Genomic DNA, 27,923 nt, shown 5'->3' on the forward strand with positions numbered 1-27,923 from the left:
GACATAGGAAAATCCCACATTGGTTTATTGTCCGACAAACCAATTGAGAGTTAGTATGTACAGAAACAGGGTCTATTGTAGTCTGTGTTTGATATAGAAGGATTACACGTAAAACAGACTGATACGGACAAAAGGACAAACTAGACAATGACATTTGTTTTGTAATCAGATATTAACACTTTGATACAGAAAACAGAACAAACTAGACAATGGTCTTGATACTGTAGCAGTCTGCGGCTAGCAGCCATACAAGAAAATCCATTGTAAATATTTTAACTTGATCAAAATTAACATTCTTCTAGTACAGTAATGAGAATTAACGTTCACTCATTCACTTTGAACAGGCGAATATAACTACCTCCTTGTCGTAGACCCTCATGGCGAGTGACCTTTAGTAACTGTTGTCCTTCTCTCCTTCAATCTAGCGTAGCACGTTTGCATTTGGAAATTATCTCCGAACTTCTATGTGATATGAGGTTTTAGGATAGGGGTTTAAAATTTCCTAATGTCAAGGTCAACGTCGTTGTTACTAAAGATATAACAGGGAGTAGTAAACTGTCAAAATACTTCATCTAAGGGCCTTGTCAAGTAATCTAGCTGTAACATAGTTTCCAAGAAAAGCTTTTGACAAATTCCATTTTTACTGTTTTTGTTTTTTGTTGATAAAATCTTCCCACCTCAGGTAACAATGTAATTATTGGTTAAGGGAATAATGATGGGTACGCGCAGGGAGTAGGAGGTATACACTTAGCAATTAACGTCATATAGAAATTTAACATATGTTAAAGTAATATTTCATAATCATATACCAGCTTGTAATGAACATATATTTAGAGAGATAGGCAACGAATTCCGTACTAATGAGGTGTACATGATATTCCGTACTGGTGTGATCTATATGATATTCTGTACATGTATGATGTACATTATAATTATTCCGTATATGTATGATGTATATAATATTCTGTTTGGGTGTAATGGATATGATATTCTGTTAGTGTGTTAATTGTGTATATGATATTCTGTTAGTGTGTTAATTATGTATATGATATTCTGTTAGTGTGTTAATTATGTATATGATATTCTGTTTGTGTGTTATGTATATGATATGCTGTTTGTGTGTTAATTATGTATATGATATTCTGTTAGTGTGTTATGTATATGTTCTGCTGTTTGTGTGTTAATTATGTATATGATATTCTGTTAGTGTGTTATGTATATGTTATGCTGTTTTTATATTATGTACAAGACATTCCGTATGTGTATGATGTACATTATATTCCGTACTGCTGTGATGTATATGATATTCTGTCCATGTATGATGTACGTTATATTCTGTACATGTGTCACAGCCAAATGAATAATAAGATGAAATTTACTCCTGCTTATAGTTCTTTTTATTTCCTCGACATGGACGAGACAACAAGAATAATAAAAACCTCTGAAACATACAGTAAACTGGCCTAAGTATACAATGACAATTATAACAAGTATTTACTGTTCCTATCATGGATAAGAAGTCACGACTATTATAATTCTATTCTACACATAGTATAGATAATAACTGCCTTCACCAACTGGTTATAGTTGTGTTTAAATGTCGTCTATATTTTCCCGAGCAAAGGACCCCAACGGATACATCATCTATGCTCAATACCGGCCGACTGCGCTGTACCGCGAAAGTATTAAGGATTTGTTAATCTACACACGCACTTTTGCGCGACATTCTCACCTATCGCACCTGGACACATAACACTGCCAAATATAGACACACACGGACACTACCGACAGGTGGTAACATACCATATATGGAAATACACATCAACGTACGAACAGTAACGAATACTAAATAGATATGACACTGACAGTAAACTTTGGAGCACGTGCACATGTACTAAGACATACGGATACAAGATAACTAATTAAATAATAATTTACCTAAAACATGTATATATATTATATATATACTCTGTATCCCTGTGACACATGTATGATGTACATTATATTCTGTATGTGTATGATGACTATTATATTCTGTAAGTGTATGATGTGCATTATATTCTGTAAGTGTATGATGTACATTATATTCTGTAAGTGTATGATGTACATGATATTCCTTATGTGTATGATGTACATGATATTCCGTATGGGTATTATGTATATTATATTCTGTACATGTATGATGTACATTATATTTTGTACATATATGATGTACATGATATTCCCTATGTGTGACGTACATGACATACCATCAGATTGATATGTACACAATATATCATAGAACTTATCAAAATGTGTTGGAATGAATTATATTGACATAGGTTCGACATCACGAATATATAAAAAGATCTACTTTAGTGTTGTTTTAAGAAAAATGATTAACATTTATAAAAAGAGATCAAGATTTTATCACCAAAAATCATTAATTACTCTTCGAATTGATATTGTTATTTCTATTTTATAATAGGGCTTTTGACATATCACTGTGATGTCCGACCAGGGGGAGCTGTACGAAGATTCCTGGATTCTATATCGTGTCCTGGACAGGATGATGGGGAACCGGGAAATGGTGGCCGTCAGCAGGAAGCTGATACTTGTACGTGAGCAATAAAATAACTGTAATGAAACACAACCAGCTATGATTTTCACAGGAAGCTCAGCGGAAGGGATTAATATGAAGGGCTCAGACCAAGATCAAATGATAATTGACAACTCTGTGGTAGTTATATGTCCTGATCAGCAAACCCGTATCACACCAGATATCGCTAATAAAACGGTATTTATTATGAGAGATACCAACAACCGACCTGGCTATGTAACTTTGCAGCTGATTGGACGGACGTGCACTTCAGACTTGTTGAATTCGATTGTACCTGTTGGAGATGTACATTTTATATCAAGTGAAATGTATGCACGGTTGTTATCAGATATTTTAAGTGATGTGTTGATGACTACCTTAGACCTTCATGGACCAGCTACTACTACGTCGGGCAAACTAAGTTATATTGAATCAGAATTGGATTTTGTGCGTGCGTTCACATGTACTAGTTGGCCAAGCGAGGCCAATGAATGGGTGAATAGACATCGATTGTATAACTGGCCGAATAAATGTTTGAGGGATCAGATAGTACAAGATGGTTGCCAACTTGTCCCTGTAGGAGATAAAACGTCAGCCCACACATTCCTACAATGGAGAATTTCGTTCGCGACTGCGGAACGCAAACTCATTCATTCTCTCAGTCATGCCCAGGTCCTAGTGTACTTGTCTTCTTAAGTACCTTTTAAAACAGATATCTGGGAAGTTGAAACAAATATATGGGGATACAGATATTCTCTCATCATATATTATCAAAACAACTATACTCCATGCAGTAGAAAACACACCTTTATCTTTATGGGAAGAAAAGAATACATTTCTTTGTTTCATGCTGTGTTTAAATATTTTGGCCACGTGGGTGAAAGCAGGATATTGTCCTAATTACATTATAAATAGGAACAATATGTTTCTCGGTAAAGTTCATGGAGAACATCAACAAAAACTCCTTCGTTTACTTGTTGAACTCCGTGATATGACATGGGGTTGTCTATCAATAGGAACATTCTTCCAACCATCTATAGGAGAGTATATTCAGAGGGTGAAAAATGGAGCATGGGAACTAGTACTGCCTACACCAGCACAATCAGAAAGAGAAATTGATTTTACAATATTTGAACAGTCCTTCCTTTTGTTTTGTGCAACTGATGTACTACCCGCTTTGAAACTTCTGAGCAAATCAAAGTCGGACATGGATGAATGCGTAGCTTACTTCAATACAGTAAGTGCACTCTCTTTCAAATGGATGGAGGTATTTGAGAAACAAGCTCCTCTCGAAGGAAACAAACAGAAGTACAAATCTCTTAGGAAATGTAAGAAGTTTATATCACCACTTGCCGTAACTTGTACAAGTCCAGGTCTACTGACGTTGGCAACCTATCACTACCAGACTGGGAATTACATGAACACACTGGAAACGTGTGGATACCTAATCTCCTCGTGGAAAGTTTTCAGTGGGAATATTAGTGAGAAGGATCGTGATAGATACGAACATCTCTACTGTGGGCGTGGGTATAGTCTTCTACACAAATTTCAGCAAGCATTTATATTTGACATGGTTTTTACAGAAACATCTTCATATTTCTGTCCAGTTAATTTACAACAAGAGTTAACGAACGTTGGTAGTAGCAAACTTATAATCCCACCACTCCCTTACGCCGTGTTCCTGACCTTCCTGTGTTACCATGAGCTGAACGATACAAGAAGACGTGACGCAGCACTGAAAGACCTTCGGGCCGTGAAGTATGATACAAACCAGGGAGGAAGTAAATACTGGATTGTCCACAATCTCTTAGGGATCTGTTACGAAATGGTCGGGGACATACACATGGCTCTAAGGGAATACAAAAACTCTCTGAGTGGTGAAAAACTATTTCATTATAATAATCCCGCCATGGAGAGGATAGAACGACTCGAATATTAACAATAACGGCAAAGAATTTATTTTCGATGCTATGTAAAGGATCAACATCAATAGAAATGATTCCGTACTTGTTATATACATGTTAATATGTACGTGTGAAATGTACATATTCTATAAGAATGATATGTACACAATATTCCGTAAGAGCACAGGCGTCTGCTTGTGGTTGGTATTGTAAAGTTCATGGCGAAATCTACAAGAACTCCTTTGTTTACTTGTTGAGCTCCAGGATATGGCACGGGGTTGTGTATCGATTGGAACAAGCTTCAAACAGTACTCTATAGAAAATGTCAGCATTGTCAGAAATCCACTATATCTTTTCGCTCGGAAAAAGAATGTGAATTAAGAATATTCTCGGAGTCTATTTCATTTTAATTTTAGCGCCGATGTACTTCCAAAAGTGTATAATACCACTAATCTCGGAATGTACAAGTAGATGACTACTGACGCTGTCATCCCATCACTACCAGACTGGGAATTATACATTAGAAATATGCGTATACGTGCTCTCATCATGGACATTTACGCTGGTGGTGCTCCTAGTGTAACGGATCGAGACAGTTATGAATAGCTTTACTGTGGGGCGAGTATACTCTTCTAAACAAATATCACAGGCATGTATAGCAAGTATTGACAGTTCTGTCTATACCAGTTACACCTACGGTGTGTTCCTCACGTTCCTGTCTCACCATGAACTTGTTGACATCAGACGACTTAATACAGCACTAATCCACCATCGAGACGTGAAATGTGACGAAATGCGGGGAGGGGGCACAGACTTGATTCCTTATGACTCAGGAACTGGAACTGCATACATGGGTCATGGTTTTACCTAGGTGAGACAGTGTGTTATGTACTAAACGTAGGTCACTCTGACCTACATTTTGATCTTTGGCCTACATTAAAGAACAACAGGCCCATGGACCTTTACAATCACCTGTGTTTTTTTTTAATATATTTCAGTTAATTTGACCCTTTTTGGTTGTGCCCAGCAGCCCCTGGTGATCTGTCAGGACCAAGATGTGTGTAACGTTTGGTAACGTCTTGATAACAGATAGCATACACCGAGTAACATGTGTATTAGGTCGCCATCTTACATACTACAACCACGCCACCTAGTGTTATAGGGAGTAGCTCATTATTTCATATGATGTTACATTGGAGTGTTCATTATTGAATTATCGTTACATCCCTCTCTTCAAATAGAAGTTATTTTTTTATCTGAACTGTTTACATAAATTAAGATAAGTTATCAACACATAATTACAAGTATGTTCTAGTGAACATGTCTTGTGTGGGATCTATTCTGAAGTATGTTATGAACCAAGTCTCTGATCACATTATAAACACTTTAAAAAGTAACATTGCTACTCCATACACATTTAAACAGTCTCTTAAACACTTCGCGATTGTGCCAGTTATAACATATCGTTATTATAACACAGTCTCTTGGCATGATGACTAGAATAAGTAACTATATCTAAACTATAACTAAATTTGAATATGTATGCAAGTATTCTTGTTTTAAATTTTGAGCTTGATAAAATGTCTATTTTGGTTGAGTGCGGAAATTAGTATCTAAATTCTTTTAAAATTATATTGTGTATGTTAATCTCTTTCATCTTTGCTATTTTGTCTGGATGGAGTATAGGCGGTCCATTTTGAGCTCAATGGAAAATGTTTGGAATCAGGAATAGCATAATATGAGAAAGATTTTTGTACTTGGTAGTATTATACAGTAAATTACATATTATAAAAGACAGTTTTCAGAAGAAAAAAATCATACAAATGTCCACAACTAGAAACTACTAACTACATAACTAGAATAGAAAAAATGAACACATTGGCACATATTTATTAAAGACATCTTGGCACAGGATCCTCGCATCTGGTAATCCTTGTACCTTGCTGGTATTACACTCCGTCCCCGGGTCGTCATTTTCGCAGGAGTTATTGGACCTGCCATCTTATCATCAGGTTGTGCTTGTTGAGACACAGATGATGTGGGGTTCACCTTTACTGAAGGTGTATTTCTCAAGAAGTGCAATATGGGGGTCTGTGGATTCATGTAGTGACTTGCCCATTATTCGCTTTGCTGTTTTGACTGCATTCTCCGACTTTCCGTTTGACTGTGGATAGCCAGGTGAACTTGTAACATGCTCTATCTAGTATTTTTCAGTGAATTCCTTGAACTCTCTGCTATTGAAGGGTGGCCCATTGTTAGTCAGTAGTATGTCTGGAATTCCTTGTCGTGCCACGTGCCCTTTAAGCTTGTTGATAACATCTTTTCCTGTTTTTGTGGTGAGTCGATCAACCTCAAAGAAATCGGAGTAGTAATCGACTGTTATCAAGTAACTCTTTTGGTTTAGTTCGAACAGATCACAACCCAATTTCTGCCAAGGGCGAGCTGGAACCTCATGACTGATCATTGGTTCGCGGTGTTGTCTACTCCCATATGTATTACACGTATCACACATATTTGTGAATTGTTCAAGGTCCTTGAACATGTTTGGCCAATAAACACATTATCTTGCTCGTCGCAGAATGCTCGGTAGTCCCACGTGTCCAGAGTGGAGCCTTATTATCGTGTCATGTCGTTGACTGACTGGTACGACGACGCGATCGTTTTTGAAAATGAGTCCATTCTGTATGGTCAGTTCCTCACGAAAAGGAAAATAGATGTGCATAGCCGTAGGAAGTTGATCTTTGCTATCTGGCCAGCCACGGCGGATCACTGACTTTAAAAGACAGAGATCTTGGTCACATTCTGTGGCCTTTTGCAGTGTAGACATGCGTCTTTCTGTAATTGGTAGATGCTGCAGTATACTAATATCTTCTTCCTCAAGTGTGAATATATGTTCATCCATCTGATTTTCTTCACGTTGGTATGGTAGATATGCTCTGCTTAGTGTGTCTGATATCTACATTTCTATACCTCGTTTGTACACAACTTCGTAATCAAATATCTGTAGACGCAGCAGCATCCTTTGTAGTCTCTTGGGCGCGCTAACAAGACTTTTCTTGCAGATAATATCTAACGGTTTATGATCCGATTCCACCAAGACCTTCTTTCCGTAAACATAGCTCTCAAATCTCTCGAGACCAAATACCACTGCCAATAGCTCCTTTTCAATCTGTGCATAATTAGTCTCTGTTGTTGTCAATGCGCGCGACGCATATGCTAGTTGTTTTTTCACATGATCTACAAATGTCTATGCACTTTCTTAGATCCAGCTTTCTGTCTTGCAGGAGTTATTTTCCTTGTGTTATTGTCCCTAACGCCCATGACGACTCTATCGCGAATTAAGTCATCCTCAAGGCTTCCATATTTGCATGTTTTTGCCAGCGACCGGAGAGCTGCTATATAGCTGTCTATAGTTTCATTCTGTTCTTGTTCTCGTTTATTGAACATATCATAATGTTAACAAAGTTAGAAAGAATTCCAATAGCAATCAAAGAAATGATAGTCGAAAACTGGATTTCCCTATATAATGCTGTTTATATGGTTGTACGGGTGTGAATCAGGAATAGCATAATATGAGAAAGATTTTTGTACTTGGTAGTATTATACAGTAAATTACATATTATAAAAGACAGTTTTCAGAAGAAAAAAAACATATAAAGTACATCTATAGTAGTGTATACTTTTAAAATATTTGATTCAATATCATAGTAAGCTGCTTACTTTCATCTGTTTATTGTAATCTCTTACACCCATGGTAAAATTGTGTTATCCCAATTTTATTTTGTGGGCGGGGATGTTGTGTATATGATTGTATGGGTGTGATGAGATTACATAATATCTTGTAACAGTAAAGGCATATGATCTAGGGGAGATAATTTGGAACTCGAACTGTAAGAGTTCTTTCCCTTTATTGGAGCTCTCTTTGTAAGATAACATGATTCGTCAGTATAGATAAATGACTTGGAACGTGAAGACGTGTTTTTGTGTGTCTGTGATATTTGTCATCATGTAAGCGAGTTCCCAACCACAAACTCACATCAACAACAGAACAATAAACCAAGAAAAACGCGAGCTCTCAGGGTCACAAAATTCACAATTTTAGTAAAGCACCTTAAGACCCTTACATTTATGACAAGTATTTGATTCTAACTTATTTAAGTCTTCAGAAGAAGTTTTTCGAAATTTCAATTAATACGACACTTTTTGGCTCCGTCCATCAACCCCTGGGGTAAGCCAGGGCCAACATATGCATACTATCAAACTTTCATCCCGTGCTGATAATGTTCAATAAGTTAAAATGAATTCCAATATATAAAAACTAAGGATAGTTAAAATGGGATTTCACTATATAAACTACAGTTAAGTATAGGGGCAATAATAAGCTAATAGGACGTCAAACAAAAACAAACCAAAATATATGACGAGGATGTTTGAAATGTCAGTCAATTTGACCCCTTTTCGCTCGACCCCTCAGTCCCCTGGGAGATGGGGACCATATCATTCCTAATATTCTTTCACCTTTGGACAGGGAAGATTTATGCAAAATTTCATTGAAGAGGGTTCAGGGGTTTCTGAGAAGTCGAAAATGTTATTGTTTACGGACGAACGACGACGGAAAAAAGGCGGTAAGAATATGTCATTTAAGATTTTATCTCAGGTGACCAAAAAGTTAATCCTGCCTCTATCTCCTATACTGCTACTATCCAACGAACGTCATACTTGGGTCATGTGTTCATCTAGGTGAAGCGGTATATCATGGATTTAAAGTAATCTGTACATTATGACATATAATTTTACGTCCATTGGGGCACTGTGATTCAATTAATGGTCATATTCTTTAGTCGTTTTAGTTTGGATAGCCAGGATCCCCAACATTGAAAATAAAAACCTCCGTCACATAACGTCCAAACAAAACTGGTCTGTCATAGGATATTAGTTTGACCTCCGTCACATCAAGTCAAAACAGAATTGGTCTGTCATAGGATATCAGTTTGACTTTTGTCATATAAAGTAAAACAGAATTGGTCCGTCATAGGATATCAGTTTGACCTCCGTCATATAAAGTCCAAACAGAATTGGTCTGTTATAGGATATCAGTTTGACTTCCGTCACATCAAGTCAAAACAAAACAGAATTTGTCATAGGATATCAGTTTGACCTCCGTCATATAAAGTCAAAACAGAATTGGTCTGTTATAGGATATCAGTTTGACCTCCGTCACATAAAGTCAAAACAGAATTAGTCTGTTATAGGATATCAGTTTGACCTCCGTCATATAAAGTCAAAACAGAATTGGTCTGTCATAGAATATCAGTTTGACCTCCGTCACATAAAGTAAAAAAAAAAACAGAATTTGTCATAGGATATCAGTTTGACTTCCGTCACATCAAGTCAAAACAAAACAGAATTTGTCATAGGATATCAGTTTGACCTCCGTCATATAAAGTCAAAACAGAATTAATTCTGTCATAGGATATCGGTTTGATCTCCGTCATATAAAGTCAAAACAGAATTAAGTCTGTCATAGGATATCAGTTTGACCTCCGTCACATAACATCAACACATAATTGGTCTGTAATAGGATATCAGTTTGACCTCCGTCACATCAAGTCAAAACAGAAATTGTCTGTCATAGAATATCAGTTTTACTTCCGTCACATAAAGTCAAAACAAAACAGAATTTGTCAAAGGATATCAGTTTGACCTCCGTCACATCAAGTCAAAACAGAATTAGTCTGTTATAGGATATCAGTTTGACCTCCGTCACATAAAGTCAAAACAGAATTGGTCTGTCCTAGAATATCAGTTTGACCTCCGTCACATAAAGTCAAAACAAAACAACAACAGAATTTGTCATAGGATATCAGTTTGACTTCCGTCACATAAAGTCAACACATAATTTAGTCTGTCATAGGATATCAGTTTGACCTCCGTCACATCAAGTCAAAACAAAATTGGTCTGTAATAGGATATCAGTTTGACCTCCGTCACATAAAGTCAAAACAGAATTGGTCTGTCATAGGATATCAGTTTGACCTCCGTCACATAAAGTCAAAACAGAATTAGTCTGTTATAGGATATCAGTTTGACCTCCGTCACATAAAGTCAAAACAGAATTGGTCTGTCATAAAATATCAGTTTGACCTCCGTCACATCAAGTCAAAACAAAACAGAATTTGTCATAGGATATCGGTTTGACTTCCGTCACATCAAGTCAAAACAAAACAGAATTTGTCATAGGATATCAGTTTGACCTCGTCATGTAAAGTCAAAACAGAATTAAGTCTGTCATAGGATATCGGTTTGATCTCCGTCATATAAAGTCAAAACAGAATTAAGTATGTTATTTGATATCAGTTTGACCTCCGTCACATAAAGTCAAAACATAATTGGTCTGTTATATATTTGTTTAAGGAGCTTTTCTTTCCAGTTTACAGTAAAACAATAGCAATCAGACAATATTAGTTTTGTTCATAATTTATTTATAAATCATGGTGTACAGGTTCTTTCACATAAAAATTAAATTACACACTATTTACAAAACGTCTATGTGTGTTCTGAATCTCATTCCTGTACGTAACCTGGAGGGTATTATAAGACCACCTGTGAGCTACAATTGGGGACAGGACAACACTTTCCAGCTGGAGCAGGATCCAGGGTACAAAGTCCGGCAGGCAGGTTCCATTTATAGCATGTAATAAAGGACAGAGTAAGAAATATTTTGTAAAAATAAACTGATATGACAAAAGTACATATGGTGTTTCTTGTTTAATTCATCAAACAAATTTGCTAGATTTCCGACGAGTGATTATGATCAATTAGAAACAAGAATAGACTGTTAAATGTATATATTTCAATACCAAATGTTACATTCCGCCTTAACCGCCTCCCAAATATTTGAGCTTCCAATTTAATTTGAAATTTAAAGTGAAAGATATATAGCTTTAAGAAATCTTATATTTTAGCTACTCATTCTCTATGTTTTGTCTCACATGGGCTTCAAACGTAAATTCTATTACCAAGAATGAAAGATAACATGATTATAAGTAATCGAGAGTGCTTGGTGTTGGATACATTTCTATACCATGGGTGTCAATTAATCCATTTTTATGAGCAGTTGTTGGGGATGTAGCAACTTTAAAAGTAGCAACTATTCTCAACTTGATTTCTGGATATGCTAGGTATATACATACATATCTTCAAAATTCTCACATGTACTATGACTTGCTCATGTATATAATAATTGGTCCAAAGATATCCTCTCACCTGTCTGTACACCTGTATGTTCCTGTTGTAGCATCTTGACAGGTACACTTGTAGTCACAGCCGTCATTCCATTGTTCACCCTGTCCGTGCATCTGTCCCTTGTAGTAACAGAAACCTGCCAAACATTTTATTCACATGCTAAGTAGTACTCGAGTACACATAAAACTACAAAGATACAATTAAGATAACAAAAAATCATGTAATACCCTTAAAACTCAAACATAAAATGTGGCTTATTTTATTTAACAGTAAACAAATACAGGCTTATTTGAAAGAAAAGCTTATCTTTGAGGCTGGCTTGTTTTCGAGTGGTTTGTGTAGATTTAACAGTTCACAGTTTACTACAGCATTCCTCTATCATAATTTTAATCAATTCTTCTAAAGAAATATGTCTTTACAAAGGAAAATATTGAACCAGATCCAGATTTTCCCACTTGCATAATACTATGTTCAGGATAATGACGTTATACTATGGCTGCTTTTGCATAATCACTCGAAACAGTTGAAACTTTTAAACAATGAAAAGGTGAATGAAAGGCTCAGACTGGGATTTTTTACAGAGATTAATTAAGCAAAGCCATCCTTTCTACCAGAAAAAATGGTGAGAATGATTTAATGTGTATATGGTACACTCGCTTCTCTTTCTGCTAACACCCAAGACAAACAAAGTTAGACAATTTGATAGAGTACGTACCTGAACCCTGACCAGAGCCTGGAAGAGTGTAGTTACCATAGTCGGGTAGGGCACAACATTATCCTGGCTTCTTCACCAAAGTACAGCCTTGTGGTAAGTTAGTGAAAGTTGCACACCTACATATACAAGGTACAGACATTATAGCTCCGATATATATAAACTTTAATATCCTGCATGATCTTAAGGTACCAACATTCTGACTGTACTTCCGATATGAAATTCTTCCATGGTAAATTCTATATTCAAATCTATATTTTGGTCAAATTAAATTTCTTTTCAATATTTTGATAAAGTAATGAAACACTGTGTAATCCATACGGCCTGATTGTTCTTAGCACTGGTCTGCCCTTTTTTAGTATGATAAGACCATGTGGGGTTGTCCTGCTTGAGTGTCTTCGGCAGTACGCTTTAGGGAGGTAGCACTATGAACTTGGCATCAATTTTGCGCTATCACAAGGAGGCAAACATGAACATACTGTAGCCAACCAAACGCACAAACATTCACAAAACTCATGCATCACACATACAGGGGAGGCCGTCCTTAGATGATATAAGTTATTAACAGGACATGAAACAATACTAAACCAAACCAAACCCATCCCGACCCTTAATTGTTGGGCATGATGGGATTCCTACAGAATAAAGACAGTACTGTAAAACATACATGTTTTAGAGAGTTTCGTGCTTGAAACATTCTGCTAAATTATATTTATATACAACGATGTATATATTACTAAAATGAGTTTCTGTACATAGCCTTCTATGCCAAGTATTGCAGCAGCTTCAATTCACCATGGATGATCTGTTTTAATTCGGTGATACACTAAAATTTGAGTACTCTAATTCAGTGGTATATAACATTTGAGTACGATAATTCAGTGGTACACAAAAAATTCAGTACTCTAATTCAGTGGTACATTAACATTTGAGTACCCTAATTCAGTAGATCACAAAAATTTGACTACGGTACGTTAATTCGTGGTACATTAACATTTTAATATGCTTATTCAGTGGTACACTAAAATTTGAGTAGACTATTTCAGTGGTACATAACATTTGAATATGTTTCTTCAATGGTACACTAAAATTTGAGTGCGCTAATTCAGTGGTACACTAAAATTGAGTATGCTATAATAAATATGTTAACAGTATATAAAATAGCAAGCGACTTAATATTTCTATACTATACAGTAAACAGATTATTCATGATACACCATAACCACCACACGGGTATTTAATACCATGACTGGAGTACTTACAAATTGACACAGTTGTATCGTCCAGTAGTCTCGTCGACGCAAGTACAGTTGTATTCACATCCATCCGTCCAGTGATCTCCTTGACTGTAGATTTTCCCTTTGTAGATACAGGCCCTGCCTGTGTATAAAGTAAGTCCAAAATGTTCTTTACAGGTTTGATCAATTGTTTGGAAATCCGTTTGCATTGATTAAATGAATATGGAAACTAGCAGATCAAAATGAGCCAAGCAGATCAAATTGATAAACATTTTATAGCACAATTTAAATTCCAGTCTGCATGATAGCCTAGATTATTATTTTCCAGGTTATTCTGATAAAAACGAAAAAAGTTAATTTTCTGATTGTAGTCTGTGTATCTATTGTCTACTTGATTATCACACTAGTGATTTCTGTTTCTAGTCTCCCTATTTTTTACTGTCATCAAAACTAATATCTCAAAAGAATTATCAAGTTTTTTTCTGTTATTTGAGAATTCTATTTTTTTTACCCTGGACAGGGATATCCACAAAAATACCAGAGTGAGATTTTCTTACCTTACCCTAGGGTCGAGACAAGCTATGCATGCTCTCCGCACATTCTCAACATTTGTATTTATTTATAGGATTATTGTTCAATAAATGATCAAATTTATTACATTGATTTGGGTGCATGCTCTGGCATTCCCCCGAAAATCTGTAATGAGATGTCTCTACTACATGTTCTAATTCAGAAGTTTTCACAACTACCAAATACCTAACAGTAAAATTTCACAAGTGTGGAGTGTTATGCATGATAAGGAGGAGTTCAACTTTTACTTACTCATCTGAGTGAAGCCAGTGTGCTGTGTTGACTGCAGAGATGCACCTGTGAAGAACAGTTAATGAACAGGCTATAAATACATGCACATGTATTTTCATTAAAAAAAATTGTGGAAATTCATTAGAGAAAACAATCTGAAAATGTCAAATCCAAACAATGATAAACTAACTTATATAAACCAAAGGTGCAGCTTGGAGTACATGAGTAATGACATTAAAGCTATAATTATAGTCATCCCTATTGTCAATCTAAATTTAGCATTATCACCTGTACACAGATACTCACCACAGTTACCGTGGGCGGTGAAAGCAAAGGCGTCTCCAGAGGAAGTAGCTGTCAACATGAAATATTTTCTTTTTTTTCTGATTTGATATCCTATACTAAATTATAATTGATATTCCTTTCTGATTATCTTATACTAAATTATAATTGATAATTATATCAAATAGTTTTAACCTTTTCAGTGTTGGGTAAGATTCTTAAATCTTGAACCCTCGTAAGTCTTGGTGCAAGAATCACAAAACAAATTGTTCAATAATTCTATAGGAAACCAGTTTGAATTTATTAAATGAAATAAATAAATATACACCATTAAAAAGAAATCACTTTTTGATATGACATTGAACAATTAGATAATTAAGTAGGATCTAGTTATGACAATTGTTTCATTATCCAATGGTCTAGTGGTCTATCCTGTTACCTTGTCCCCAGTGTAAGGCAGTCTGTCCTGGGGAGTACAGGAAAGCAGGCTTGTTACCAGCACTTGCTTCAAAGGAGCAGCCACTCTGGGTTGCAACCATCATCCAACCGTACGTGTCACAATTGCCGGTGGAATGACTGTTCATTCTGAATTCACGTCCACTTGTCACATCTCTGTTCAAACAAGTTATCAAATATTAATATGAAACATGAAAATGTAAAACATGAATGAAGGAAAACAAAACTAGATTCTTAGTTTAGCAATTTCCATAGAAACCTTGAGAACATAGTAATAGAAATCATCCACCAAAGTATTCTGTTACTGAACATTTGCTACGTGTATACAGTAAAAGGGCCTTTGTTGATGCGTCTTTAAAGAGTGTGACAGCCAATCAGAACATAGAAAATAATTGCATCCTCTTAAACCAATGGAAATCTCCCACCTGTTAAGCTGGCCAATAAATGTTGGGAGTTAGGTTTGATTTGATAAACTACCGTAGGCAAACAAAACACAAGGGTACTCACCCCATAAGACTGAAGAGTTCTTTAGGAGCATTTCTAATGTCCGTGTAAGAGGAGTCAATTATCCTATCAGCAGTGAAACAGCTGTTCTTATCGGCACCAACCGCATTGAACGTGATGTAGGCCTTTTCTTGGCCACCATTGTAGATTGATACCTTCACCTATGTTCATAGCAAAAATAGATTACTGTCTCTGTCAACAAAGAGTTCATTGAAAAAAACAGAATACATTCTAAATGTAGCATGTACTATATTATATTACAGATATGTTCCTGCCTTCTATCTCACTGTCATACCCGTATCCAGAAATGGTATTTTTGTGGATTTTTACACCAAAAATATGATCAGTGGTCACTCTGACAGGACCATAGCTAGACTACAGTGGTCAGTATGACGGTCACTCTGTTCCTTAGGTTGATACACATATTAAAGTAAGCGGTCAGTTTGAAGGTCCCCCTGACAGTATCATCGCCGGACTACAGTGGTCAGTATGAAAGTCACTCTGTTCCTTAGGTTAATACACATAGTATAGTAAGTGGTCAGTTTGAAGGTCCCCCTGACAGTATCATAGCAAGACTACAGCGGTCAGTTTAAGTACACTCTGATCCTTAGGTTGACAACAGTGATCAGTTTGAAGGTCACAGTAACTCTGACATGCCAACTTAACATTGACTGTGTAGTCAGCGAGAAGAAACCTAGCAATAGGCAGAGTGATGTGGCATTAAACTAGTAACTAACTTACTTACTATCTAATTAAATTACTCTGACTGTACCCTAGGAAGACATAATTGGTCAGTTTAGGGTTACTCAGAGAGTACCAAAGCCAGAATTCAGAGGTCAGTTTGATGAGGCGATGTTATTTACCTGATCTATGCAGAGGTCATTCCAGTGGTCACTGAGGCTGGGCTTGTAGTGTCCTGGGAACTGGTTGGTCATATCAATTTCAAATAGTGCGAAAAGTGTGTAAGTAATAATATAGATTTAGTACAAATGGCCTCTAATAAAGTGATGGTAACCAACCAATACCTAAAAAGGCTTATTGCTGTTTACATCAAAATTAACATTCTTCTGGTACAGTAATGGAAATTAATATTTACTCATTCACTTTGAACAGGAGAATATAACTACCTCTTGTCTTAGACCCAAATGACGAGTGTCCTCTTGTAATTGTTGTCCTTCCGTCCTTCAATCTAGCGTAGCATTTTTTTTCTGGATATTATCTCCGTACTTCACATGAAGTTACACTGTGATATGAGGTTGTATAATAGGGGTTTAAAAAAAATTGGCTGTGTGAAGTTAGCACACCATACGGCATACTACATTCAACATTCAAAATATTCCTATCGTGTGTTTTCACTGACCAACGAGGGACCTTTTGAATGTTCAGCGGCTAGACATACGATATACGACCTTTAATATCATAAAATTCCTATCCTGTGTTTTTTACTGGCCAACGAGGAAACGTTTGAATGTTCAGCTGCTCGACATACAACATATGACATTCAGATTTGAATGTTCAGCAGCTTGCCATACGACATTCAGATTTTGAATGTTTAGCAGCTAGACATACGACATATGACATTCAGAGTTTGAATGTTCAGCAGCTCGACATACGACATACGACATTCAGATTTTGAATGTTCAGCGGCTAGACATACGACATTCAGATTTTGAATGTTCAACGGCTCAGCATACGACTATACGATAAATAAATATCCCGAATATCGCCTATTTCTAACGAACCGGTATCGTACGATTTATTCCGACTTTGCAGTTCACCAATCCCTGGTTTAAACCGCTTAACTAATTAACTGAACAATATTAATACCACACACAATGTAGATACATCTAATTATAAATTTGAAAAACAAGAGGAACTCTACCATGTACGAAACTGAATATTGCCAAGAAAACTTTTATAGTTCATTTAATTTTTCTAACAATTCATCCAATGTTAGTGAGGGTGTTGAACCGCAATTCTCAAATTAACATAACAATAGATACAAGTCACTAGCGTACGTTTGGAGTTTTCCACATACATTTTAAATCCCTACCTGTGGAATTTTACGCATAATTTCTATTTTTGTAATACAAGCAATATACAACATAAACTTCAGCTTTTCAGCTTCCGTGTGTACGCATTGTGGTTAACTGAAGGGTGAGGATATATAACACCCAAAACAATAATCACCTTGTACGGAGTCAGGATATTTGGTTCATTGATGCCTAAAAGTCAGGGACGTATTTTACATCTTTATGTTACTTTTAACTAATATATTTATTACATGGGAGGATATACACCATTGTCATCGCACAAATGTAAAATATTTAGCTAGGCCTAATAAGGAGCTGAAAAATAGTATTCAAGATTATTGAAATCTTGGAATAGTGATTATGTCATTGTACGAAAAATAGTTTTATTCAACAATGGTAATTTGTTATATTTCATGCACTGGCATGATAACCAATAGTTCCTTTTCCTTGTCAGTTAGCAATGACGTCACTTAAGCGGTTTTTTAATTGATAACTACTGACACATATGTTATTAGAAAGGTACGTGTTGGCTAAATATAGGCCAGATGAGGTCATTAGAGATCGTTTGTATGAGTGAACGACTCACAAACACCATAATGTAATGTCTATACAAAACGAAAATAGGAAAATCCCTTATTGGGTTATTGTCCGGGTGCATAGTATTAGGAAAACAGGACAAAGTAGACAATGGCATTGATACTGTAGCAGATGTCGGCTAACAGTAAGGAGCAGAACAATAGTATTAAGGATTATTGGAATCTTGGAATAGTGAGTGTGATCATGTCAGAGTAAGCTGTATCTTTGTCAGATAGCAATGACGTCACTTTAAATGTTTTCATTGATACTACTGACACATAAGTTATTACATAGGTTCGTGTACGTGTTGGCTAAATATAGGTAAAATGAGACCGTTGGGGGAGCCTTGTTATGAATGAACAACTACCATAATGTAATACATATACAAAACGAAAATAGGAAAATCCCACATTGGTTTATCGTCCAACAAACCATTTGAGAGTTAATGTGTACAGAAAGAGACAGGATCTACTGTAGTCTGTGTTTGATATAGAGGGATTACAAGTAAATACGGACATAGGACAAACTAGAAAATGACATTTGTTTTGTAATAAGATATCACTTTGATACAGAAAACAGCACAAACTGGACAATAGTCTTGATACTGTAGCAGACTACGGCTAGCAGTCATACAAGAAAAACCAATGTAAATATTGTAACTTGATACATGGAAGCATAGATATGGAATCCAGGCGTCAACACGAGAACAAATATCTGATGTTCCTGATACTTAAGATCTTTGATGTGGGATTGTACAACAACAAACGTCGTCCACAGTAATTGACACTTTACTACTGTGTGAAATACATCTCCTGAAAAAAAATATGGATGATAAAGAAGTTTTCTGGTACAACGAACGTTTCAAATTTCCTTTCGACCACCTTCACAGTTATGGAAAGTTAGATACTGTATTACCGGATCCCGTAAGTAAAAATCAGAAAACCTGCTTGGGAATGTATACGATAGATATATATCTAACTGTAAAATAGCTACATTTGTTGAAGTGTTTTTGGTTTAAAATGAGAGTAAGGATTACATGCAAGTACTGGTTATTTATTAGAAAGGCGTTATGCTAGGTTAAGTTACTTTCGCGTCCCTTTAAAAAGCAATAATTGTATCTTAAATGTAGGTCCTTTTCGCTAAAAAATAGTAGTAATAAAGAGTCCCAGTTAAATAATGTTAGGCTCAAGGTATCTTAATTAAAACTATTTTATCATGAAATTAAATAACATTTCTTTAAATTTTGAAATGATTAGATGATCAGCTGTAATAACTTAGGTGTGCTGACAATTTAAACCGGATTTGTAAATATTTGATTTTATAAAAGATTTCTATGTAATGAACATAATTGTGACTTATTCCATGGCACAAATTGACACTATCATATAACTTTGACATATTCCATGGCAAAAAATAACACTATCACATAATTATGAACTATTCATGGCGCACATTGACACCTTCACATAATTAGGGCCCAGTACGAAGGTGCGCTATAGTATCACCGTGACAGTCCATCCGTCTGTCAGTCTGTCCGTCAGCACTTTTATTTCCGTGCTAAAACATGAGTTTCCTTGGGTATATCGAACTCAAACTTGATACAGTACTTTCTTATTGAAAGTAATTGTTTGGGATGGTTTCTTTGTCAAAAGTCAAAAGTCAAGGTCACTGTTGCTGAATGTAGAAAATCCGTTTCCATGCAATAACTCTATGCTATGCTCTTTTATTAAAATGCTTGCTTGCAATTGCATTTAAGCTTTGAAAGTTAAAGATCAAACTTACTCTAGAAAGTACTCCAAGTGTTCATGGGTATTAGCTCTATATTCTATTGTCAAAAATGAATTAGTTACTATGTGTTTTGTTAGCTTTTATGACAGAATGTACTTAAGGTTAATCAATAATCTGTCAGTCTAACCGGTCATCAAGACTTTTGACCTAAAGGTTTTTCGTGCTGTTCTTAAGGTGGAAAAAGTGACAAAAAGACAGAAAAACTGAATTGATATACAATGGTGACAATATATAGAAAACATACTCTTTACATTAAGCTGTGGTCATATAAATTTGAAATAGTGTAAAAAGTGTGGAAATAATCATATAGATTTTTTACGAATGTCCTCTAATTAAGCGATGGCGACCAACCAATGCATAAAAAAGGCTCATTGTTGTGTACATCAAAATTAACATTCGTCTGGTAAAGTAATAAAAATTAACTTTCACTTGTTCACTTTGAACAGGCGAATATAACTACCTCCTCGCCTTAGACCCTCATGGCGAATGACCTTTAGTAATTGTAGTCCTTCTGTCCTTCAATCTAGCGTAGCACGTTTGTATTTGGAAATTTTCTCCGAACTTCTATGTGGTATGAGGTTTTAGAACAGGGGTTTAAAATGTCCTAATGTCAAGGTCAACGTCGTTGTTACTAAAAAATATAACAGGGAGTATACTGTCAAAATATTTCATCTAAGGGCCTTGTCAAGTAATCGAGCTGTAACATAGTTTCCAAGAACAGCTTTTGACAAATTCCATTTTAACTGTTTTTTTTTGTTTTTTTGTTTTGTTTATAAAATGATCTCACCTCAGGTAAGTTTCTTTTTTTGGCAACAATGGTATTATTGGTTCAGGAAATAATGATAGGTATGCACAGGGAGTAGGGGGTATATACTTAGCAATCAATGAGTCTAACGTCATATAGAAATATAGCATATATACATAATGTTTCATAATTATATATCAGCTTGTGATGATCATTTATTTTGAGCGATGTGCAACGTATTCCGTACTAATGAGATGTACATGTTATTCCGTACTAATGAGATGTACATGCTATTCCGTACTGGTGTGATGTACATGATATTCTGTACATGTATGATGTACGTTATATTCTGTACATGTGTCACAGCCAAATGAATAATAAGATGACATTCACTCCTGCTGATAGTTCTTTTTATTTCCTCGACATGGACGAGACAACAAGAATAAGAAAAACCTCTGAAATATACAGTAAACTGGCCTAAGTATACAATGACAATTATAACAAGTATTTAATGTTCCTGCCATGAATAAGAAGTAACGACTATTATAATTCTATTCTACACATAGTATAGATGATAAATACCTTCACCAACTGGTTATAGTTGTGTCTAAATGTCGTCTATATGCTCCCGAGCAAAGGACCCCGGAGGATACGTCCTCGATGCTCATTACCGGCCGACTGCGCTGTACCACGAAAGTATAAGGGTTTTGTTTACATACACACACACGTTTGAACGACATTCTCACATGACACATAACACTGCCAAATATAGACACACACAGACATTACCGACAGGTTGTAACATACCATATATGGGATTACACATCAACGTACGAACAGTCACGAATACTAAACAGACAAGACACTGACAGTAAACTTTGGAGCACGTGCACATGTACGGATACAAGATAGCTAATTAGATAATAGTTTACCTAATACATGTATTATACACACACATATATATATATAATATATATATATATATATATATATTGTATCCCTGTGACACATATATGATTAAAATTATATTCTGTTAGTGTATTATGTACATTATGTTCTGTACATGTATTATGTATATGATATTCTGTACATGTATGATGTACATGTATATGATATTCTGTACATGTATGATGTACATGTATATGATATTCTGTACATGTATTATGTATATGATATTCTGTACATGTATGATGTACATGTATATGATATTCTGTACATGTATGATGCACATGATATTCCGTATGTGTGACGTACATGACATACCATCAGATTGATATGTACACAATATTGCATAGGTTCGACATAACGAATATTAAATAATCTACTTTAGTGTTTGTTTTAAAGATAATGATCAACATTTAAAAATAGAGATCAAGATTTTATAGCTATCACCAAAAATAATTATTTACTCTTCGTATGATATTGTTATTTCTATTTTATAATAGGGCTTTTGACATATCACTGAGATGTCCGACCAGGGAGAGCTGTACGAGGATTCCTGGATTCTATATCATGTCCTGGACAGGATGATGGGGAGCCGGGAAATAGTGGCCGTCAGGAGGAAGGTGACACTTATATATAACTATGATGAAACAAAGCTAGAAACGTTTCTCACGGGAAGCACAGCTGAAGGGATTCAGATGAAGGGCTCGGACCAAGATCGCATGCTAATTGACAACTCTGTGGTAGTTATATGTCCTAACCAGCAAACCAGTATCACAACCGATATTGCTAATGAAACGGTATTTATTATGAGAGATACCGACAGCCGACCTGGCTATGTAACTTTGCAGCTGATTGGACGAAGATGCACTCCAGACTTGTTGAATTCGATTGTACCTGTTGGAGATGTACACTTTATATCAAGTGAAATGTATGCACGGTTGTTATCAGATCATGCAAGTGATGTATTCGGGATTACCGTGGACACTCATGGACCAGCTACTACTACGTCGGGCAAACTAGATAATACAGGAGCAGATATGGATTTTGTGCGTGCGTTCAAATGTACTAGTTGGCCAAGCGAGGCCAATGAATGGTTGAGTAGACATCGATTGTATAACTGGCCGAATAAATGTTTGAGGGATCAGGTAGCACGAGGTGGTTGCCATCTTGTCCCTGTAGGAGATAAAACATCAGCCGACACATTCCTACAATGGAGAATTTCGTTCGTGACTGCGGAACGCAAACTCATTCATTCTCTCAGTCATGTCCAGTTCCTAGTGTATTGTCTTCTTAAGTACCTTTTAAAACAGATATCCGGGAAGTTGAAACAAATATATGGGGATACAGATATTCTCTCGTCATATATTATCAAAACAACTATACTCCATGCAGTAGAAAACACACCTTTATCTTTATGGGAAGAAAAGAATATATTTCTTTGTTTCATGCTGTGTTTAAATATTTTGGCCACGTGGGTGAAAGCAGGATATTGTCCTAATTACTTTATATACAAGAATAATATGTTCCTTGGGAAGGTTCATGGTCCCGATCAACAAAACCTGCTTCGTTTACTTGTTGAACTCCGTGATATGACATGGGGTTGTCTATCAATAGGAACATTCTACCAATCATCTATAGGAGAGACTATCCAGAGAGTGAAGAATGGAGCCTGGGAACTAGTACTGCCTACACCAGTAAGATCAGAAAGAGAAATTGATATCACAATATTCGTACGGTCCTTCGTTTTGTTTCGTGCAACTGATGTACTGCCCGCTTTGAAACTTCTGAGCAAATCAAAGTCGGACATGGATGAATTCATAGCTTACTTCAATACAGTACATGCACTTTCTTTGAAAGGGAAGGAGGCATTTGAGAAACAAGCTCCTCTCGGAGGAAACAAACAGAGGTATAAATATCTTAGGAAATGTAAGAAGTTTATATCACCACTTGCCGTAACTTGTACAAGTCCAGGTCTACTGACGTTGGCAACCTATCACTACCAGACTGGGAATTACATGAAAACACTGGAAATGTGTGGACACATGATTTCCTCGTGGAAAGTTTTCGTTGAGAATATAAGTGAGAAAGATCAAGACATATACGAACATCTCTACTGTGGGCTTGGGTATAGTCTTCTGCACAAATTTCAGCAAGCATGTGTATCATACATGGCTTTTACAGAAAAAGATTCAAATTTCTGTCCAGTTCATTTACAACAAGAATTAACGAAAGTCGGTGGTTTCAAGATAATAATCCCTCCACTCCCTTACGCCGTGTTCCTAACCTTTCTGTGTTACCACGAGCTTAACGACACAAGACGACGTGACACAGCACTGCTCGAACTTCGGGCCGTGAAGTATGATAAGTACCAGGGAGGAAGTATATACTGGATTGTCCACAACCTCTTAGGAATCTGTTACGAAATGGTCGGTGACATACGCCGTGCTCTCAGGGAATACAAGGACTCTCTGAGTGGTGCACAACCTTTTCATTATGACAATCCCGCCATGGAGAGAATATCAACAATAACGGCAAAAAAATATTTTCGATGCTGTGTAAAGGATCAACATCAATAGAAATGATTCGGTAATTGTGTTATATTATACACGGTATTCTATGCGCGTGAAATGTACATATTATATAAGATTGATACGTACACACTATTCCGTAAGAGCACAGGCGTCTGCTTCTAGTTGGTATTGTAAGAATAGAGGGCCAATATTTTTCTATGAATACTAACCAGATGCCTGTGGTAAGAGCGAGTTATCAAAAACGCAGATACTTGGATTAGAAATTATATATTGTATATAATATACCCTCGTTTTACTATATAAAATTGTATTTGGGGTAAGACATTATATATTGTATATATAATATATAGCCTCTTATCACTATATAAAATGGAGAAGCTCCATTCTATATAGTAATACGAGGCTATAAAGTATCTAACTTCTTTATCAAACTGAACAATATTTTCATTTGTGAAAGTTCATGGCGAAATCTACAAGAACTCCTTTGTTTACTTGTTGAAATCCAGGATATGGCATGGAATTGTTTATTGATTGGAACAAGCTTCAAACAGTACTCCGTAGAAAATGTCAACATTGCTAGAAATCCACTTTATCTTTTCGCTTGGAAAAAGAATGTGAATTGAGAATATTCTCAGAGACTATTTCATTTTAATTTTAGCGACGATGTACTTCCAAAAGTGAATAATACCACTAAAGTACAATATAACTGACGCTGTCATCCCATCACTACCAAACTGGGAATTAGACATCAGAAATGTGTATACATGATCTCATCGTGGACACTTCCGCTGGTGGTGCTCCTAGTGTAACTAATCGAGACAGTTATGAAGTTTACTGTGGGGCGGGTATACTCTTCTAAACAAATATCAAAGGCATGTATAGCAAGTATTGACAGTTCTGTCTATACCAGTTCCAACCAGAGCAAACAAAACCAACGGGAGGATTCATGTACTTGATATCCCTCTGCTCTCCTACGATGTGTTCCTCACGTTCCTGTGACACCATGAACGTGTTTTTTTGTGTGTCTGTGATATTTGTCATCATGTAAGCGAGTTCCCAACCACAAACTCACATCAACAACAGAACATGGTGGAGAATCCAAACCCGGTCAACTGACGACAGTATGTTGCTTTTTTATTGTGTATTCGCCGGTTTGGCCGGCGAGTCAGTCTCGGCTCGTCGGCCAGACATAAGACATCATCACGCCATGTGATTTTCTGGCGGGAAGTTGAAAAGTGATAATGGACTTCTCTGAAGAAGAATTATATTCTGATGAAGTTTCCTGTGTTTTGATATTGATACAACCAACATTTTCTTTTGAATATCTTCTTTGATTCGTTGTTTCCGAAACATGTTATATATGTTTCTGATTATTTTATGACTTTTGTCAAAACGATGACGTCATCATAAGTTGAAAATAGCCAGCACTTCTTACAGATGTTTTCATTTCCAAAGGAAAGAAGTTCCTTCGTCGCCATGTTGTATCTTCGTACTTCGTATATATAATTATCGAGTATCCTGTCTCTGACATCGACACCCGTTTGTACATGTGTAACCATCACACATCAGCTAGTCGAACCACGTGGACGATTAACTAAACTTTACCAACTCAGGCGGGGGATAACGGAATGATCATTGTTCCATTTGTTCGACAGTTTAATTTAAAAAATGTTCCAGTCTAACAACATGTTTTGAGATCCAGTTAATCAACTCCAGAACTTTGAATTTAGATATGAACTTATATCAGTACTAACAGTGTCTTTTCTGCAAAATTTACCATTTTATAACAGCGGACAGTCATCACGTGAACTTGAAGAAACTGAACAATATCATATATATACACGTGTGCAATGTATAACAAAAATATGTACCTTTTATCTAGCTTTTGATTTATCAATGTTGATTATTATGAGTATTGCTCTTTTGCCATGTCTTGATTATATTACACCACATCATTGTTTTCCAAATGCTAGTGAATGTTTTTTCTCAGATATATTATATCAGAAATATACTATTAATTAAGAGCGAAATCTCTGCTGATATTACTGTAGATAACATGTTATATTTTGTTTACATTTGCAAGGATGAGCAAAACAAAACCAGCTTCATACAGTTGGAGTGTATATACCAACTGATACAGTTGATGAATGGCTAAGTGTAGTATCATAATATTGTACACTGTGTAATGTTTTTGAACATTTGAGATTTTATGCTAGTAATACTTTGTGATATTGATATATATATATGTGTTAAATTGTATCATGTAGAAGTATGGAACTGTAATGAGAAACTAACGCCATGCTGAGGTATTTTTCAGCGCGTATATAAAGCTACGATAAGACTGATAAGGATAGATAAAAGGCTGGCAGGTTGTATTGTGTATTGTATATTAGTTTTATTATGGCCAATTTCTCAATAACTTTAAATCACATGGTCTTATGACGCAACATGATGATACTGTAATAAAAACAGTAAGTTGAGTATTGCCAGAACGAACTATATGTACTCTTTATGTCATTTGAATATGTATGCAAGTATTCTTGTTTTAAATATTGATGTTGATCTCTTTCATCTTTGCTATTTTGTCTGGATGGAGTATATGTGGTCCATTTTGAGCTCAATGGAAAATGTAAGTGTGAATGCTTGATATCAGGAATAGCATAATATGAGAAAGATTTTTGTACTTGGTAGTATTATACAGTAAATTACATATAAAAGACAGTTTTCAGAAGAAGAAAAAACATATAAAGTACATCTATAGTAGTGTATACTTTTAAAATATCTTATTCAGTATCATAGTAAGCTGCTTACTTTCATCTTTTTATTGTAATCTCTTACACCCATGGTAAAATTGTGTTATCCCAATTTCATTTTGTGTATATGGTTTTATAGGTGTGATGAGATTACATAATATTTTGTAACAGTAAAGGCGTATGATCTAGGGGAGATAATTTGGAACGTGAACTGTAAGAGTTCTTTCCCTTTGTTAGAGCTCTCTTTGTAAGATAACATGATTCTTCAGTATAGATAAACGACTTGGAACGCGACTGAAGCAAGGATTGTGGGAAAAACTCCCAACACGTCAGAAATCAAACATTACAATTTATCAAAGAGAAAAGCTAAAAAGGAAATAACCAAATAAAAAAAAAAATGAAAAGTAGCATGCTGATAACATAAAAATAAACAGTAAATCCTTCTGGAAACATGTCGAGTCAAAAACTTAGCCCAAGGAGAATATAGAAAATTTAGATATAGAACAAATCCCTGAATTTAGATAGTGCACAAATCAAGATCAAGATCAATGTTTTAAAAACTTGAAATCTAACAAACCTGTGGCCCTGACAATATTCCACAAGTTATATTGAAATCTGCTGCAGAATCACTTCGGAACCTCTTAAAACTATTTCGAAAAACCTTTAACATAAGGGATTTGTCGCACAAGGCGGAAAACTTGCAGATGAGACGGCTATACATGTATCGAAACATGTTTCAGACAAAATATTGGTAAATTATACATGTGTATAGTCAGACAGTCAAACATTTACCAGACATGTAGTAAGCTAGGTTACCTAATCTATATTGACC

General features: G+C 35.8%; 3 protein-coding genes across 5 annotated transcripts; 2 read left to right on the forward strand and 1 right to left on the reverse strand.

Annotated features, from left to right (window-relative positions):
- The first annotated feature begins 2,488 nt into the window (after positions 1-2,488).
- LOC117338462 lies at positions 2,489-4,665 on the forward strand. Its single transcript, XM_033899816.1, is given in 3 exon segments — positions 2,489-2,600; positions 3,159-3,262; positions 3,264-4,665. Coding segments are annotated over 3 exon segments (1,470 nt in total). The 3' UTR covers positions 4,518-4,665.
- A 6,278-nt stretch (positions 4,666-10,943) lies between these two features.
- Positions 10,944-21,549, reverse strand: LOC117338119. Of its 3 annotated transcripts, XM_033899325.1 has the most exons (9): positions 21,445-21,549; positions 16,584-16,643; positions 15,724-15,881; positions 15,200-15,372; positions 14,785-14,832; positions 14,500-14,544; positions 13,702-13,819; positions 12,443-12,558; positions 10,944-11,863 (listed from the first exon to the last, which is right to left on the reverse strand). In XM_033899325.1, the coding sequence occupies exons 3-8, from the start codon at positions 15,726-15,728 to the stop codon at positions 12,501-12,503; spliced, it is 447 nt and encodes a 148-aa protein (XP_033755216.1). In that variant the 5' UTR covers positions 15,729-15,881; positions 16,584-16,643; positions 21,445-21,549; the 3' UTR covers positions 10,944-11,863; positions 12,443-12,500. The 3 variants fall into 3 exon arrangements, with proteins under 3 accessions (XP_033755216.1, XP_033755214.1, XP_033755217.1); XM_033899323.1 differs by lacking the exon at positions 16,584-16,643 and having other exon boundaries at positions 21,445-21,546; XM_033899326.1 differs by lacking the exons at positions 14,785-14,832; positions 16,584-16,643 and having other exon boundaries at positions 21,445-21,546.
- A 779-nt stretch (positions 21,550-22,328) lies between these two features.
- On the forward strand, positions 22,329-24,383 carry LOC117338463. Its single transcript, XM_033899817.1, has one exon. The coding sequence runs from the start codon at positions 22,329-22,331 to the stop codon at positions 24,381-24,383; it is 2,055 nt and encodes a 684-aa protein (XP_033755708.1).
- The last annotated feature ends 3,540 nt before the right edge of the window (positions 24,384-27,923 follow it).

This window comes from Pecten maximus, chromosome 11 (assembly GCF_902652985.1).
Source record: "Pecten maximus chromosome 11, xPecMax1.1, whole genome shotgun sequence".
Taxonomy (NCBI): domain Eukaryota; kingdom Metazoa; phylum Mollusca; class Bivalvia; order Pectinida; family Pectinidae; genus Pecten; species Pecten maximus.

Coding starts and splice junctions, on each gene's coding strand:
- LOC117338119 (XM_033899325.1), bottom strand. Junction 14,833..15,199: donor TGCCTTACACTGGGGACAAG/GTAACAGGATAG, acceptor TCATGTTGACAG/CTACTTCCTCTGGAGACGCC. Junction 12,559..13,701: donor CGATACAACTGTGTCAATTT/GTAAGTACTCCA, acceptor TTGTATATGTAG/GTGTGCAACTTTCACTAACT.
- LOC117338463 (XM_033899817.1), top strand. CDS start 22,329: ATGTCCGACCAGGGAGAGCTGTACGAGGATTCCTGGATTCTATATCAT.